The 16,985-nt window shown below is 53.7% G+C and overlaps 1 protein-coding gene across 4 annotated transcripts in view; it reads left to right on the plus strand.

Moving 5' to 3' along the window:
• The window catches only part of GDPD5 (glycerophosphodiester phosphodiesterase domain containing 5), an 86,883-nt gene that overhangs the window by 57,789 nt on the left and 12,109 nt on the right, over positions 1 to 16,985 (plus strand). For 3 of the 4 annotated variants that reach the window (XM_020913604.2, XM_020913605.2, XM_070473234.1), the window contains 7 exons: positions 2,073 to 2,176; positions 5,256 to 5,349; positions 6,146 to 6,205; positions 11,742 to 11,840; positions 12,145 to 12,238; positions 12,615 to 12,760; positions 16,793 to 16,875. In XM_020913604.2, the coding sequence (XP_020769263.2) occupies positions 2,073 to 2,176; positions 5,256 to 5,349; positions 6,146 to 6,205; positions 11,742 to 11,840; positions 12,145 to 12,238; positions 12,615 to 12,760; positions 16,793 to 16,875 (680 nt within the window). Of the gene's footprint in view, positions 1 to 789; positions 1,055 to 2,072; positions 2,177 to 5,255; positions 5,350 to 6,145; positions 6,206 to 11,741; positions 11,841 to 12,144; positions 12,239 to 12,614; positions 12,761 to 16,792; positions 16,876 to 16,985 lie in introns of those variants that run through there. The other variant, XM_020913606.2, reaches the window with a different exon arrangement.

A 16,985-nucleotide genomic window follows, 5' to 3' on the forward strand; every position in this document is an offset into this window, starting at 1 on the left:
CTCCCAGTACTGTCAACCTTGGGTGGCCCCCTAGCCCAGCTCATGCCTGGTTCCGATATTCCTAGTGCTTCATTGTGCATTTCCAGGGGTAGGGAGGGGCAGCCCCTCATTCTTGCCCCATCCTTCCTGCCCCATTGTCGGGATCCAGCCCAGTGAGAACAGTGACCCTTAGTACCCAGGACCCCTGTCTGCTGTGGGCCCTCCTGACACCCACAGTCTTCCTGACCACCTGTCAGAATTGCCCCTAGGTCCTGCGTCATATGTCACCAAGGACATCCCCTGCTGGCACCTGTGGCCAGTCTCTCCCTGTCACTGTCCCTGAAACTATTCCTCTGCTCCTGCCACCTACTGACCTCCATGCTGCTGGCCTGGGACAGGACTCATCATCGGCTGAGGCTCCCCCCTCACCCAGGCCCTTATCAGAACCTTGTCCTCTGGCCAGAGGCCTCATACCTACTGAGGGAGAGTGATCTCTGGACAGAGGGCCGCTCACTACTGCTGGCTCGGCATTCACAGAAAAGCAAGGGCTCCTCTTTGGAGGGAGTAGTAAGTTGGTAAACCCAGAGTGAAATCTCTCCTGGGTGGGCATACTCATGCCGGTGTGGAGAAAGGGTCTTTTCTCTTCTGCCATCTCACTATCAAATCTATCTTAAGTTGCCTCTCACCCTGGGAATATGAAGACCACCCAGACTTCTAAGGTGGTTACAGTATAGCGGGGGTTGGAGGGAGTTACTGACATACAGTGGGACAGTTCTAGAACTGCAGGTGTTGTGTCATAACCGACGGGGGTGCCACAGTTATAGAAGCTCTGAGGAGATGGAATCCCTGCTGGGATGGGGAAGGCCTTGAGGAGGAGGAAAAGGGTTGTCCGGTGGACCCGAGAGGGCTTGTTTTCTAGACAGAGACATCGAGAGGTTAAACCGGGCTTTAAACTGTAGCTCCAAGCTGGTTGTGTGGTGCAAGAAGGATCAGAGATGCCAGGAAAGCTGCAGGGGGCCCGGAGCGTGGCTGGATGAGAGACGCTGAGCTTCTCCAAGCCCTCCAACCTCTCAAGGTGGGGAGTGGTCTTGGGTCTCTCCTCCACTGACTTCCCCTCCGAGCGGTTGTTTGTGCTCATGATCTCAGCAGTTTCCCAGAGAGCAGGATGTTCCAAGCTTGTTGTGCCTCTGAGATAAGGGGACGGATGGAAGCAGGGGTACACCCGAGGGCCCAGCCGGAAGTGCCTGCAGACCTTTGGGGGAAGCAGCTGAGGCGGTGTCAGCAGGACCCCCTCCATCCACCCCACACACACACACTGCCCCCACCCCCACCCCCCCACCCCCCGGGCCCTTTGAGAGAGAGGGGCCAACCCCTGGTGGGGGTGGTAGAACACCACATTCCTTCAAGTCTAGAGGCTGGGGGCACTGCTCTTTAATCCTTCTCTAACTTGCTGTGTGTCTCGAGCAAGTTGCTTCACCTCTCTGGGCCGGGGTGTAGCAGGGGCAGAGGTGAGGAAGAACACCTGCCTTGCAGGTGTGTGTGAGGAGGGAAGGAGGTGAGGAATGTGACCCCTCGGACCCGGGATCACCCTCCCAGTGTGAAGGCTCAGGCAGACGTAGCCTTTGGCCCTGGAGACAGTCGCACACGGGAAGGGCCTGAGGCTGCAGTACTAGGGGCCCAGCTCTGGGGTGGACCCTCGACCCTGCTCTGGTTCCCCATCATTCTGTGGCTCCGGGTGTGGTGATGTTGGTCAGCTCATTCCCCTCTCTGAGCCTCGAGTCCCCACCCCTGTGAAGAGGGGCAGGGAGCGCTGGCTAACATGCCCCAACTCTGCCCCCAACTGGTAGTCTGAACTTGGGCCTCAGTTTCCACACCTGTCAATGGGCAAGTTCCTACTAGAACCGGGGGAGCTTCCCCTCCTCCGTGCCTTCCACTGTTTGACAAAGGCAGGCCGTGGGGGAGCGAGGGCAGCGGGTGAAGAAGAAATAGGTGCCCTTGTGCACCCAGCCTGGCGGTTGGGCTACCAAGGGGGAGGGTGGCCCGAGGGGCCGGCCTCGCCCCCACTGACCCCTGTCCTCGCTCTGCCCCTCCAGTGGGAGCGCCTCTGGTTCCTGCTGCTGACCTTCACCTTCGGCCTCACGCTCACCTGGCTCTACTTCTGGTGGGAAGTCCACAATGACTACGATGAATTCAACTGGTGAGTGGGGACCAGGGGGCGGGGCCTGGGGACTGGGCATCTGGTGGCTGAGACTGGGGTTGGGGGTGAGGGATGGGTTGGAACCTCTCTCCTGGGCTGGTCCTCAGGGCCCGGCCACCACTGGCCACCAGCTCTCTGTGTAGCCTTTGAGAGCGTGATCCTCTAGAGAGAACAGCGGCTTAGGGGAGCTGAGACCAGCTGGAGAGAACAGGGAAGTCCTTCCTGCTGCTGCTATCATGGAAATAGGAATGTAAGACAGGGCAGGGGCTTGGCTGGGAGCTGGGACCTCTGGACCCCTTGTGGACAAGGACTCCAAAGCCCAAAAAAACCAAGACCTCAGCAGAGGAGGTGGTCCCCGACCCCAGGCCTCCTGCCTCCTTGAGCAGGGCCGTGGGCCGGGCTGGCAGATGGTGTGGTTCTGGGAAAGCTCAGGGTCCCTTGTGGGCAGCAGCCCCAGGCCCACGGACATGTCTGGGGCTGGGTGCACAAGGGCACCTATTTCTTCTTCCCCCATGGCCTGCCTTTGTCAAACAGTGGAAGGCAAGGAACAGGAGAAGTTCCCCTGGCTCTAGTAGGAACTTGCCCATTGACAGGCATGGAAACTGAGGCCCAAGTCCAGACAACCAGCTGGGGGCAGAGTTGGGGCTTGGCAGCCAGTGTTCCCTGCCCCTCCGGTGCTGCCTTTTCCTCTTGACTAGAAGTTCAGCTCGGTGTGACCATGGGCACAGGAGCGTGGGTCCTCTCTCAGGCTTGGTGTCCTCTTCTGTAAAATGGGATAGCAGAGCGCTAGCTGATAGCAGGCCTTTCTGAGGACAAAACGAGATGATGGATGTGCGAGGGCTCCAGGCTCCCCTAAACCCGAGGACGCTTCCTGAGAGGCTGAATCTCCAGCTGCAAGGGGGTCGTGATGTTAGAATTTACGGTTTCTGGACTCTGGGCTTCTGATGGGCTGTGGTTCGAGGATTTTGTAGTGATCCTAAGACTCAGTTCATGGAGTCTGGCATTCGCTCCCCTCTGCATGGCACCAGGCTGTGCTGCTGTGATTAATGATCTCAATAAAGGACAGGCTGCTGCCCCGCCACAACCCAGCGAGATGAGCCGGAGCCCCAGCCAAGTCCCAGAGGTGGCCTCTGGCCTTTATTAAATGCCATAAATAAATTATTCATCCTTGCAGGTATCCAAAGCATAGGCACTGCTGTGGGCAAGTGGGAGCATTCCCTGCTGGCCCTTCCCTGAGCTCCTTGGATGGCTCTGCTGAGCTGAGGTCTGCTGCCCCAGTGGAGGTCCACGCTGTCACCTACAGAAGGAGCAGCTGAGGCCCAGAGAGGGATAGGACTGCCCTGCAGCCATACAACCAGCTAGTGCCACGTGCACATATTAGGACAGTCCCGGAGACTGGGGCTCAGAGAGGTTAAGTAGCCTTTCTGGAGTCACACAGCAGGATGCAGTCAGATCTGGGACAGGGACTTAAACTGCCTGACTATATCATGTGGTCCACGGGGCCAACCCTCTCTGCCCAGAGACTGAGCTCCCCATCGCTGGGCAGCTCAAGCAGAGGACGGATGCTGCCGTGTTGGGGAGGCTGCAGAGGGAGGGCCTGCCTGTGCTCGGGGAGGGTCTGGGGACCTGTAGCTCCCTCAGCCAGTCTCCTCGGTTTCCTGGAATCGTGCTGGGACTCAGGAGCCCCTGGCCTGGTCCTCAGAATACAGAGAGCCTCCAGGGATAATTCTTGTTGTAAGAAGAGGCGAGCAAGGCATGGGTGGCCTGGGCTGAATGGGGAAAGCCAGGGATGGACTGGCTGGGCTCTTACTGTCAGCTGGGAGTTGGGAGGGGCTCCCTCCCAAAAGGGAGAGGCACGTGGAGCCGGATGCTTTGCAGGAGTAGTTACCAGGGTTAGGGGCTGCCTTTTGTTGGGCCTCAGTTTCGCCTTGAGTAAATCTTGCCCTGGAATTCCAAGGGTGAGAGCCAGGGGAGAGCAGGTACCCACCCCACGGTGTCCTCCTGCAGTCCTCCCAGCCCCAAGAGGGTAGCAGGCCTGAAGCTGCCTGGTGCCGGCTCATTTTCTCTGATGACTCACGTTGCTTGCTGCCTTCTCTGAGCCTCAGTTTCCCCACTTGTACAGGGAGGGTGTGGGTGGTTCAGTCTTTCTGGAGAACAACTTATCAGGCTCTAACAGGAGCCCTAAAAACAGCTCATTCCCTTTGGTCCTGTGATTCCATCTGTAGGAGTCTCTCCTGACGAAATAATTAGTAATGCAGAAACGTATGTGCCAAAGAGTTTTTGTGTTAATTTATAATAGTGAATAATTGGAAACTATTAATTGTCATTAGTAGGAAGTTGGCTTCATACAGTACATTAGTTCAACAGAAGACCGAGTGACTATGAGAAAAATCACATTTCCTCAGGCTTTTACTGACATCAGTAAATGCTTATGTTAATAAGAAGCAGAGAGTTGAGTACTTATCTTGTTCCTCACATAAACTTCATCCTCAGGAAACCCTAGGAAGGGCACTTTGTTATTCTATCCTGTAGATGAGGAATAGTGCGGGGAAGTCAGGTATTACATGTTATCGATCCTAAGACTTCATCTTTTCAAAAATCATTGAGATGACATTGAAATTGAGATGAATGTCACAATCAATGGCATCTTAGCGTCAGGGAAGCCTGTCACTTCCCCAGCATCCTGCAAGCCGGGGGATTTGAATCTGCTAGTTCCTCCCTCCAAAGCCTGAACTCTGACCCTGTGCTTTATGCAGTGGGGTCCCGGCTTTGCTGTTTACACAAATATATAAGCAGAGGGGGCACCCGCTGGAAGAAGGCAGCAGACTTTTGGTGATGGTTGCTTCTGGGCAGTAGAATTAAGGGAAATTATTTTCTTGTTTATGCTTCTTGACATGCCCAGGTGTCCCCAAGAGCCCTCCACAGGCTGACTGATGACCAGGGAAGCAGTGACCTCCTCACTGAAGGGCCAAAGTCTAGTACCTGAGCAAGCCGTGTGGGAGCTGAGAGCTGGCAGGCCCCAGGGAGCATCCAGGCTCCCTGGTGGAGGTCTGACCCCTGCCCCTTCTCCTCCTGGCAGGTACCTCTACAACCGCATGGGCTACTGGAGTGACTGGTCCGTGCCCATCCTCATGACCACAGCAGCTGCCTTCACTTACATCGCTGGCCTCCAGGTACATGGGGCTGATGGAGGGCCCCACCCTGGTCTGAGGAGGATGGCTGGCTTTTCTCTGGGCCTCTGGGGCTTGGTTCCTTCAAGGTTGCCCCGTTCTGGCATGTTTTCCCCCGACCCCGTGAGGACATCCCATTGTTAGGCCCCACTGCAGACTTCCTCTTCCAAGAACTTCTGTTTTGGTACCTGCTTCCAACATGTTGCTCCCTCAGGCTCAACTCAGTCCCCAGGCTGGCCTGGGAGCTCCTGGGTGTGTGTTACCTGCTCAGTCGTGTCCAACTCTTTGTGACCCCATGAACTGTAGCCCGCCACTCTCCTTTGTTCATGGAATTTTTCCAGGCAAGAATACGGGAGTGGATTGCCATTCCTTTCTTCAGGGCATCTTTCTGACCCAGGGGTCAAACCCAGGTCTCCTGAATTGCAAGCAGATTCTTTACCCTAGTGAGTGAGCATCAGAGCAACTCTCCAGGCTTCCTGGGGGACACGCTCAAGTCTGCTTCAGAATCCTGGGTCCTGGAACTCCCAAAACATGAATTAGGCAGCCCAAGTGCAGCAGGGCCCAATGAGTTCTTGAGGGAAAAATTCTAGAGGAGAAGGAACCTGGAGGAACCTGAAATAATCTGGGAGGAGGCCAGGCTTGGGTGGGGCTGAGCAGGGCTGGGCATGAGAATGGTTTGCTGGTTAGCTGACTGCTTGAGCCAGGCCCAGAGAGCCATGGGGAGCAGGGTGTCTGGGGAACTGGCAGAAACCTGGGTCACACGTGATGCCTGACTCTTGCTGTGTGGGCTCTCCTTCAGGTCCTGGCACTATGTCACATCGCCGTGGGGCAGCAGATGAACCTGCACTGGCTGCATAAGGTAAGGAGTGTCTCCACAGGGGCTCAGGGAGGAGGGGAGAGGCTGGAGGCCACAGCAGCAGAGGAAGAGCCCGGACACATTTTCCCTCCCCTGGATCATGGTTATCATTGTTCTAGGAGCTAACGGTGGATTGTATTTACTCATTTACCCCTCAGCAGCCCTACAGCATAAGTGCTGTTATCATCCCATTTTGCAGCTGGGAAAACTGAGGTACAAAGAGGTTAAGTAACTTGCCCAAGGTTTCCAACTTAATAAGTAGAGGGTCCAGGCTCCTAGATCTACAGCCGTGTGGTTAACGAGCGTAGGTCACAGCTCCAGCTCCTTGGCTGGCTCTGATTTCAGTCTCATCCTCTTTCTCTTCCATGAGCTTATCTTAAAACTCTGATTCAGTGATATGACTCCCAGTTTAAAGCCCTTCCCACAGCTTCCATTGCTCCCAGGATGATCCAAGCTCTCCCTCCAGACATTAAGGCCCTGAGCAGGTTGGCCCCTTGCTGATCTTTCCCAGCTGCTATCATGGTACCGTCACCCTCGGCTTCTGCCACATGAGACATTTCAGGCCCTCCCAGCATGGCTGCTCTTCTCTGCTTTATGTTTTCACTCCTGCCTCCCTTTCTCTCTCTTTTGGACCCTTCCTTGGTTTTCCTTCCACCTACACAAAGCTTCTCAGGCTCCCCCAGTCCCCTAAGGCTCCCTGGCCACAGTCCTGACCTCTCATTGTCCATTTCCATCTGGTTCCCTGACCCCGACCCTCCCTAGTCTAGGAGCTCCATGCAGAGACCAGAACTGACTTTCCATCTCCGTGTCCCCAGTGCCCACGCAGGGCTGGACCCAAAGCAAAGAGGCATCATACATTCCAGAGCCTTGACTCTCTGGCTCACTGTTCATGGCACACATCATGTGGAATGCACATGGCTGATGCCTCCTGCTCTTTCTGAGACTCCAGTGGGCTCAGGAGTGGCACAGAGCTGACCCAGAGAGAGGTCCTCCCTCCCAGGAGCACACCAGGGCCCCAGAGAGAGGGCCAGGTCACCTCTCTTTCCCCAGAGCCTGACTCCATGGGCTGGCCATTCAGGAAGAGGCAGAAATGTCCAGGAATAATCATGAGCCCGTGAGATGGGTCCAGAGTGACTCTGAGGTGAGGGGCTCACTTCCAGCTAAAAGGATACAGCACCGGAACTGGAAGAAGGATGTGCTGAGCTCCACTTGGGCTGCATGGAGTGGAAGGTGCCTGTGGGCATCCAGGCATGCCTCCAAGGTCTGGAGCTGGGGAGTCAGACCAGTTGACCAAAGTCCTGGAGGGATAAAGAGCAGTGAGCCGCCTCTCGTCCCCTCCCACCTTCCTCTTGCTCATCACTCTTTCCTAAGATCTCCTCTGGGCTTCTGAAGTCTTCTCTGTGAGGGACTTTCTTTTCCCAGCTGCAAAGCTGACACTTGAAAGGATGACACCTGCAGGCACCCCAGGAGGGGCTGGTGCACACCGCAGCCCCCTCCTCTGGGGCATGCCTGGTTCTCAGCAGGCCAGGGCACACCTGCTTGATCCCAGCGGAGAGACATCTGGAGGCTCAAGCCAGCCAGGGCAGCAGAGCAGCGCAGGGAGTCTTCTCCTGGGGGCAGGGTCTCAGATCCCTTCATCTGCACTGGTGCCAGCTCCCGGGGTGCCAGTCCTGCCTTCCTCTCCCCTCTGATCCCTCCCAAGAGATCTCAGCATGAGGAAGGTCCTTCCAGCTGATGCTTAGCTGGATCCACTGCACCTGGAGGGAAGGAGCTCCCTGGGGCTCAGTAGTCTAGTAGGGGCTGGAAATTCTACCCCTCTGTTTGTAAGACTCTATAGTTTTATTCTAAGATTTTAAGGAATTCTTATTTGGGGGGGAGTTGTTTTACCTAACTTTTGACCATTAATATATTGACACAGTTCAACTTTACAAAGGTACAAAGAAGTACAAAATGTAAATCTCCCCATTATCTTTCCAGAGATATTTAAGCACATGTAGATGTGTGTATGTACACACACATATATACACATTCCTTTTTCTTTAAACACAAGTGGTAGCCTATTATACCCTCATTTTGCATCTTAACTTTTTTTTTTTGGTAGTATTTGTTTTTTAATTGCAGTATAGTTTATGTATGGGCTTCCCTGGTGATTCAGCAGTAAAACAATCCACCTGCAATGCAGGAGATGCAGGTTCCATCCCCAGGTCGGGAAGATCCCCTAGAGGCGGGAATGGCAACCCCCTCAACTATTCTTGCCTGAGAAATCTCATGGACAGAGGAGCCTGGCGGGCTACAAAGAATCGGACACGACTAAGCACGCACAAGCAAGAATATGTGGCTGTGCCTGTGAAGTCACCCTTGCCCGCAGAGTGTTCAGGGGTCTCCTGACTTGGCCGTTCCCAGTGGGTGGAAATGGTACCTCGGAGTGGTTTGGTTTAGTTGATTTGCAATGTTGTGTTAGTTTCAGATGTACAGCCAAGTGATTCAGTTAGACATATGTCTACTCCTTTTGGATTGTTTCCCACATAGGTCATTATAGAATATTGAGTATAGTTTCCTGTGCTATACAGTAGGTTCTTATTAGTTACCTATTATATATATATATATATATATATATATATATATCGCAATCTCCCAGTTTATTCCTCCCACCCCTTTCCCCCTTGGTAACCATAAGTTTACTGTGGTAAAGTAACCATAAGTCACTTACTGTGACTCTGTTTCCATTTTGTAAATAAGCTCATTTGCACCATTTTTTTTTTTAGATCCCACATATAAGTGATATCATATGAAATGTGTCTTTGTCTGACTTACTCCACTCAGTTTGATGATCTCTAGGTCCATCTGTGTTGCTGCAAATGGCATTATTTCATTCCTTTTGATGTTGCCGCTGTTGTTTAGGTGCTAAGTTGTGTCCGACTCTTTGCAACCCCATGGACTATAGCCCTCTAGGCTCCTCTGTCCATGGGATTTCCCAGGCATGAATAATGGAGTAGGTTTCCATTTCCTTCTCCAGGGGATCTTCCCGACCCAGGGATCGAACTCACAACTCTGCATCTCCTACATTAATGGGCATATTCCTTACCCCTGCACCCCCAGGGAAAAACATGCCCACTTTTAAAAAATTGTGTTACTAACAAGAGTAGAACATGTCTGAGCGACTAACACAACATTTAGTAAGCACTGATTATTTTGCTGCCAGCCATGGTGCTAAGCATTTCACTTGCATGTTCTCATTTATCTTTCCGAAACCCTATCAGGTAGGTGCTCACGCTCCCCATCTCTACAGCTTAGGAAACACACTCTGAGAGGGTAACCACCCCCATTAGGCACAGTCACCAAGGAATGTGACATGAGTGGGTCCCTGAACCCTGGGCTGACCATCTGTGACCTAAACCACACAGAACCCAGATTCTAATCACCTTCCCAAGAGGCCAATGTGTTGGCAAGGCTGGTTCCCAACTCCTCCTGGGTCCCAGCACCCAGGCAGGGCTCAGTGAATGAACGGACGTACCTCCTGTATCCTCCATCCCTCCAACTGTCATCACGAACCTCAGTGCCTCCAGCACGGAAAACCAAAGACAACTTTCTCCGAGGCTTCCCCTGGGCTTTCCCCACTTTCTGGGTGGGATGTATCCTTTGCAGTCAGACTTGAGGAATGGAAGTCTAGTTGTCAGGAGTCAGCACTATTCCCGTGGCTTCAGGACACAGTATGTGTGATGAAATCCCACAGGCGCTGACCGCTGCAGTAATGCTGCGGAGCATAATGGTTGCCACTATGGCAACTGCCAAGTTCAGAGAGGATAAAATTTTTCATTGCGTTACAATCCTGGGAAATCAGTTTTATCACAAGTATTTCCACTAGCAGTTAACTACTGTAATAAAACACACTCAGGGAGTGACCCTCCAGAGATGCTTGCTGTGCCCTGGAGCCGGGGGCAGGGAGCCTGCATGTTGGGGTGGGGGGTCGAGAGGATGCTCCCTGGGGCTCCCTCCACTGCACTGTGAGGGCCGATCCCCAGAAAGAGCCTGACCGCCAAGACGGGCAAAATGGGGGTTGCTTCTGACTCTGCCCGGTCAAAGCTACATGTCCAAGCAAACCTTTATGCTCTCTGAGCCCCGTTTTCCTATGTGTAAAATGAAGACGATAACATCTTGACTGGGCTTTCACAAGGATAAACATGAGGAAAAAGTGAAGGGGCCTCCCACAGACCTAGGGCACACTTGGGCCCTCCATGCACCTTCATATCTCTTATTCTCATGTCTGCTGGGCCAGCCTGTCACAGTCCATAAGGGTTCCTACCCATTTCAGCCTTATTACTGCTTCTTATTAGAACATTTGTTTCCAGGCTGATGGGCCAGAACGACGAACCTCCAAAGGAAACCTTAATCCCAGACAAGAATGAATCTTCCCTGCCTGGCAGGGAACGAAGATGGATCAGCTGCCGTCTCTGCTCTCATGAGCCAGAAACTCAATTTAGAGCCTGTTTGGTTGTTGGAGGGCTCTGGGAATGCTGCTGCGGCCGCTGGAAAAGGCACTGAAGGGAGAGAGAGAGGGCGAGAGCCGCGCTGGCACAGAGAACCGCTGGGAGCAGGCAGTAGGGAGTCAGGAGGGCCGGAGGTCGTGGTCCTGGCTGGCGCCTCGTGGAGCTGAGGGCTATGGAAGGTGAAGGCATGACCTGAGTTTTACGAGACCAGCCTGGTGGTGCAGAGATGCAGACCCAGGGCCCAAGGCGGGGACCCTGGGGGCTAAATAAACAGATGCTAGGCATCGCTTAGTGTGAGGAAGCATCTTGTGTTACCAGGATACATGTCAGATCCTGTCTGTCCCCACAGCTTTCTGTCCCACAAAGGTTCCATCAGAGCTCTGCTCCTTACTTTCTCTGGGAGGGCAGCTCCCATAACTCGTTAGAGGCTGGAAGCCGGGAGGCTGGGACTGAGAGCGCGCCTTGATGACAGGGCGCATGGGGCCGCCCCCTGCCTCCCCTCTGCTTGCTCCCGCCTGAAGGCTGCGGGGAAGGTGGACTGGGTGTCAGGCTCCCGCAGGGGACCTAGCTCCTCAGCCCTCTGCCCTGTGACCTGGGCAAGTCACCCTTCGCCCCAGCTCCAGGGGAGCCTTGATTTCTTCACCTGTCACGCAGGATGAAAGATGGCTGGGAGGGTGGGCAAGGCCTGGAATGGGACCTGCTGGGCACCAGGAGGCCCCGTTTGCTGAGTGTCTTCCCTCCCCACACCCTGAGCCCTGGGGCCATGTCCCCTGCCCAGGCCACCCATCTTCTCTCCAGCCTCCTGTTTCTCTAGCGGTCCCTTCTTTGCCGGGCCCGCCCGCCTGCCTCCTCCTGCCTCTGTCTCTCTCACTGTCACCTACCTGCCTCTGCCCTGCTAGGTCGGCCTCTCTCGCACGCCCCACTCTCCCCATCCGTGACTCGGCCCCTCCCTCTGTCTCTGCACCTCTTCTCTCCCTCCCCCACACACGGGGGACCCGTGGGCTGTCCAGGCTCTGGTGGCCCCTGACTGTCTGGTGGCTCTCCCCCTACAGATCGGGCTGGTGGCCATCCTGGTGGCCACCGTGGTGGCCATGTCGGCTGTGGCCCAGCTGTGGGAGGACGAGTGGGAGGTGCTCCTCATCTCCCTGCAGGTGAGTCAGGGTGGGGGCCCACCGGCTGGTTCCCCAGGACCCTCAGAACAAGACAGCGCCTTTAGGTCACTCCCATTCCTCCAGATTGAAGTCCAGAAGGCGGGGTAAGGGTCCACATCACAGAACAACTCAGAGACAGGGAGGATTCTAGTACTCAGGGTCCCTGGACTCCCAGTGTCCTCCGCTGAAAAATAGAGACAGCTGCCTGCCCCATGGATAGAGATAGGCCGGGAGGATGCTGGTGACCAGCATCCTCAGCTCGGCTGGGAGCTGACAGTCTCTCTTGCCCCTTCCTGTTCCGAAGGGCACAGCGCCGTTCCTGCATGTGGGGGCCCTGGTGGCTGTCACAGCGCTCTCCTGGATCATGGCAGGACAGTTTGCCCGTGCAGAGCGATCCTGTAAGTATGACTGGGCAGGACCTGTCCCCCACCCATGTGCTCCAAGTACCAAGGCCAGCTTGTCCTGCTCCCACCTGGACTGTACCTGGGCAGCCTGGGGATATGGTGGGGCCCTTGCTTTTAGCATGGCGAGTCCTGGTTCGGAGTGGACTGCAGTTTGCACAGAGGTGACAGCCTCAGCCTTGCATGTTTCCTCTTCTGTGTCTCTACATCTGTGTGTGAGTTAGAGTCCTGGTTCACTTTTGCAGCAAGAATGAGGGGTCCTCTTGGTGCAGGGACCCCCTCAGAGTGTCAGGGTCCAGACCGGTGGAGGGAGGAGGGCTCTGGCATGCCCTGCCCTGCTGCCTGGGGCTCACAGTTGCACCCGTGTCTGCAGCCTCCCAGATAGCCATTCTCGGAACCTTCTTCACCGTGGTGTTTGCCCTCTACCTGGCCCCTCTCACCATCTCCTCTCCCTGCATCATGGAGAAAAAGGACCTCGGCCCCAAACCTGCCCTCATTGGCCACCGCGGGGCCCCCATGGTGAGTGCCACTTGTGGGCCCTGAAGACTGGGTGAGGGGTGGGCAGAGCTACCATTCCAGAGGGAGACAGGCAAAAACCTGTCCTCCTGGTAGGGAGGAGCTGGCAAGGAAATGGGTATAATAATAATAGCAACGATTTTTAGCCCTTCTTGGTGATGATGTGTGTGTGGTGGGGGCGGGGGGTGGTATATGGAAAGGATTGGTGTAAAGACTAGAGAGTTTGGGTGGGATCAAGTCCTGAAGAGCCTGAAGGCATCTTGCTTAAAAAATTTCATTTTTATCCTGAGGGCCCTGGAAAGACACTGTGAGGCTGTGGTTTAGGAAGGCCCAAGAGAGAAAGAGAGAGATGCTGGGTGTGGGGAGGGAAGCAGGCTCCCAGGGCCAGGATGAAACAACAGCTCTCTCTCCTGTGGGCAGGAGAGCTGGGTGCAGCCCCAGGCCCACTGCTAAAGGAAAACATTTGCACCAGGGTGAAACGGGAGGAAGGCATCAAAGTCAGCACCTGCTCCTTCTCTGCCACCCCTGCAATCCCACAGTAGGCCCTCCCCTTCAAAGGAGTGAGTATGCTCCGGAGCCAGGCTTCCAGGCACCTTGGCAGCTGTGGGAGTCAGGACCAATTCCATCTTCACTGTATCTGTTTTCCTCATCTAGTACCCCGGGATGATGGGAGTGCCTGCACCATAGGGCCACGAAAAGCAGGAGTCAGTTAGCATGTGTGATGTGCCTAGACATCAGTCTGGCTTACAGAAAGTAAGAGTTATACTTCCCTGTTTCCTTGGGCAAGCCCTCCTGCTTCCTTAGGTTGGGTTTCCTGACATATGGAAGCCTTGAAGCGCTGTTCTTAACAGAGGCAGTACCTCTCTTCACCACCAGAGGGCGTTTGAGGGCTCTTGAGAGCTTTTCTTGGTTGTGAGGGTCTTTGGCAAGTCCGCCGTTTCACTGAATTTCAGGGTAGTTAAGGGAGCCTCACAAAGGAGGCTGTCTGAAAGGAGGTGTCGAGTCTGACAGGGCTGAAAATCATCCTGAAGGTCCTACACGCCCTGCATATGGGGGTATTACTGTGCCCATCTCCTAGATAAGGCTGAGACCTGTGCCCCTGAGTTGGAGCCTGGTGTCCTCCCGTCACATCCTGTGCTGCTTGCTCCCAGCACCTGGAGGCAACCAGATGGGAAGGCCATTGTTTCCCATCAGAGGGATCTGGATTTGGGGTCCAGTTTTGCCGCATGCCGCCTGTGTGTATCGGGGTTGCTGATCCCCTCCAAGCCTCCCTGCTGCTGGCTTTTGTGAGGATAAATTAGAAGCGCAACCTTCCGGGAAGCAGGGCCCCAGCTTATAGCTGTTCTTCGTTCCATGGCCCTTATTACCCATCCCACCTGCTCTGGAGGGCGTGCTGAGGCAGGAAGGAGGGGGCAAAGGGAAGGAGCGAGATGGCCCTGTGTGGGCTGTTTTTTTTAGCAGAAGTGGAATGAATAGTATAATGAATCCAATACCACCTTCACCACTTACCAGTATTTTGCCATTCTTGTTTCATCCATTTCCCTGATTTTTCTTTCCCCTGTCCCTTCTCCCCACTTTAATATTTGAAAGCAAATCCCAGACACTGTATCATTTTACCCATACTTACTTCAGGGTGTATCTCTAATGCATAAAGACTTTAAAAATGGAACCACGACCGCAATGCCGCTATTACACCTAACCAAACTCATGATCATTCCTTAATACTATCTAATACTGAATCACTGCTCAGCTTTCCTTTATTGTCTCTAAAATGTTTTTTTTGTAGTTGAAATTGAAGTGAAAGTTGTGCAGTCGTGTCCAACTCTTTGTGACCCCATGGACTGTACAGTCCATGGAATTCTCCAGGTCAGAATACTGGAGTGGGTAGTCTTTCCCTTCTCCAGGGGATCTTCCTAACCCAGGAATCAAACCGGGATTTTCTGCATTGCAGGCAGATTCTTTACCAGCTAAGTATCTTTTGTGCAAAGTTGCTTCAGTTGTGTGACTCTATGGACTATAGCCCATCAGGCTGCTCTGTCCATGGGATTCTCCCAGCAAGAATACTGGAGTGGGTTGCCGTGTCCTTCTCCATAAGTATCTTTTAGTCTATAATAATCTTCTTCCCTTTTTCCCCATATGTTTATTTGTTGAAGAAACTGAGTCATTTGTCCTGTAGAATTTCCCCACGGTGCATCTGGCTGATTGCATCCTAGTAGCGCTCCTGGTGTAGGTGTCTTGACACAACTCTTTCTTGTGTCACTGTGAATGCATGAGTATCAGTGTCTACACCTGTATACATCAGCCTGGGGGAGGTTCACACATCTATGTGTGGTAAGCCCAAGTGCTCATACCTGTCTTGGAGATGGTATCTGGGTGTCATTCCTGTCGGGGGGGACCTGTGTGTGTGTGTGTGTGTGCATACTGTAGTATTTGGTCAGACTGACTCCAGAGTTGAGCTTCTGAAGCACAGTGGTCCACCACGAGTCTGTGACGACCACCCCACACTCACACATTTCTGACAATACACCCCATCTGCATTTCGGCCTGAGGCAGTGGGAACCCTCTTTCTCCAGGAAGTCAGCACCTAACCTAGAGAGACCTGAGTTTAAAAAGCCTCCAGAACAGGTACTTGGCCCCACCCAAACACTTCCTCTGTCCCCCAAGAGTCTCCATAGCCACTGCTATGCTCTTTGTGTCTACCCACAGTCTACCGCCTGCCAGTATCCCTCCGGTGGTCATTTGTGCGAGGCCTGGTGTCAGGGCATTTGGAAGTGATTGAGTAGGAACTCCACCAAGTCCACAGCTCTCCTTAGATGCCTCTGTGGGGTCTTACACAGTCCACTTAACTGGGAAACAAGGTAGCAACTCTCCCAAGGCTCCTCTGCCCTGCAGAAAAGGGAAGAAAGAAACACACCTTTCAGAGACTGCTGACATCTGTTACCTCATCTATGAGCTGATAACATTAACCCCTTTTACAGTAAAGAAACTGAGGTCCAGAATTGGAAGTGATGACCCAGGTCAGTGACTGGGAAGGAGAATTGTTCCATCTCAGCTCCAAAGCCTTTGCCACGCCAGGCTGCTTTCCAGAAGAGGGAAGTGTGTTATGTGCTGGGAAATGGGAAACAGCACAGCCACAGGGAGAAAAGATGGGAACGAGCATGTCTTGGTGGGAATGGGATGAGCCATGGGAGCACTTTCCATCCATCTTCATTCCCGGAAGTCTTGCCAGTCCTCCATCCTACACTGCCCTCGGTCCTAGGACAACCCTTGGTATGGTGCTGACCCCTAGTGGCAGAAAAGGGTATGACAAGATCATCAAACTAAACAACTAGGGAGGGAAACGGAGAACCCCAAATCCCCCAACTGGAAGGGCACTCAGAGAACACTGTACTTATACCCCCACGGAGCAAATGGGGAAACCAAGGCCTATAGGATAAAGACATGTACCAAAGGCCACAGAGCTAGTTAAGGACAGAGTCAGGACTAAGACTAGGATTTTCTGATGTATATGCTGTAGGAAAACATCTGTCATTTATTAAGCATTTACTGTATATCAAGCAACATGCTTGGGGCTTTAAGAGATGGTGTTTTCACGTCTGTATAGATAAGGAAACTGTTCATCCCACTGAAACTGTGCCATGCTATCTACCCTCTCCTGTCCTTTGGGGATCTCCACCCGGACTCAAAGTATAAACAGGAGCAAACTTGGCATTCAGCTCAGCCCAAGACTATATAGAGCCAGAAGACTGTAAAAATGCCCTCTGACCTCCACGTTTATATTCATCAACACTAACCAGCCCTGTTTCTCTCTCCCCGCCCCAAAAAAAAATTCTGTGAGACAGGCATGATGTAACAGATAAGGAAACTGAGCTTCAGAGAAGCTCTGTGGATGCCCTGGGCCCCATAGCTACTGCTTGAAGGAGGGGGATTAGAACGAGGCCTACCCGGCCTCCCAGCATGAAAGACTTCTGTTGGCTGGAGAGAGGCACACCAGCTAAAGCCTGGCTTTCCCCTGACTACCACCTTCCCCCTCAGCTGGCCCCAGAGCACACGCTGATGTCCTTCAGGAAGGCCCTAGAGCAGAAGCTGTATGGACTCCAGGCTGATGTCACCATCAGGTAGGTGTGGGGATTGGGAGGACAGCACCTCTTCCCCTCCTCAGTGCATCCACATCTAGGTCTCTGGAGAAACCTCTGGTCCCAGAGTCTTGGGGATGGGAGAGCAGAGG

This window comes from Odocoileus virginianus, chromosome 10, assembly GCF_023699985.2.
Source record: "Odocoileus virginianus isolate 20LAN1187 ecotype Illinois chromosome 10, Ovbor_1.2, whole genome shotgun sequence".
In the NCBI taxonomy this organism is placed as follows: domain Eukaryota; kingdom Metazoa; phylum Chordata; class Mammalia; order Artiodactyla; family Cervidae; genus Odocoileus; species Odocoileus virginianus.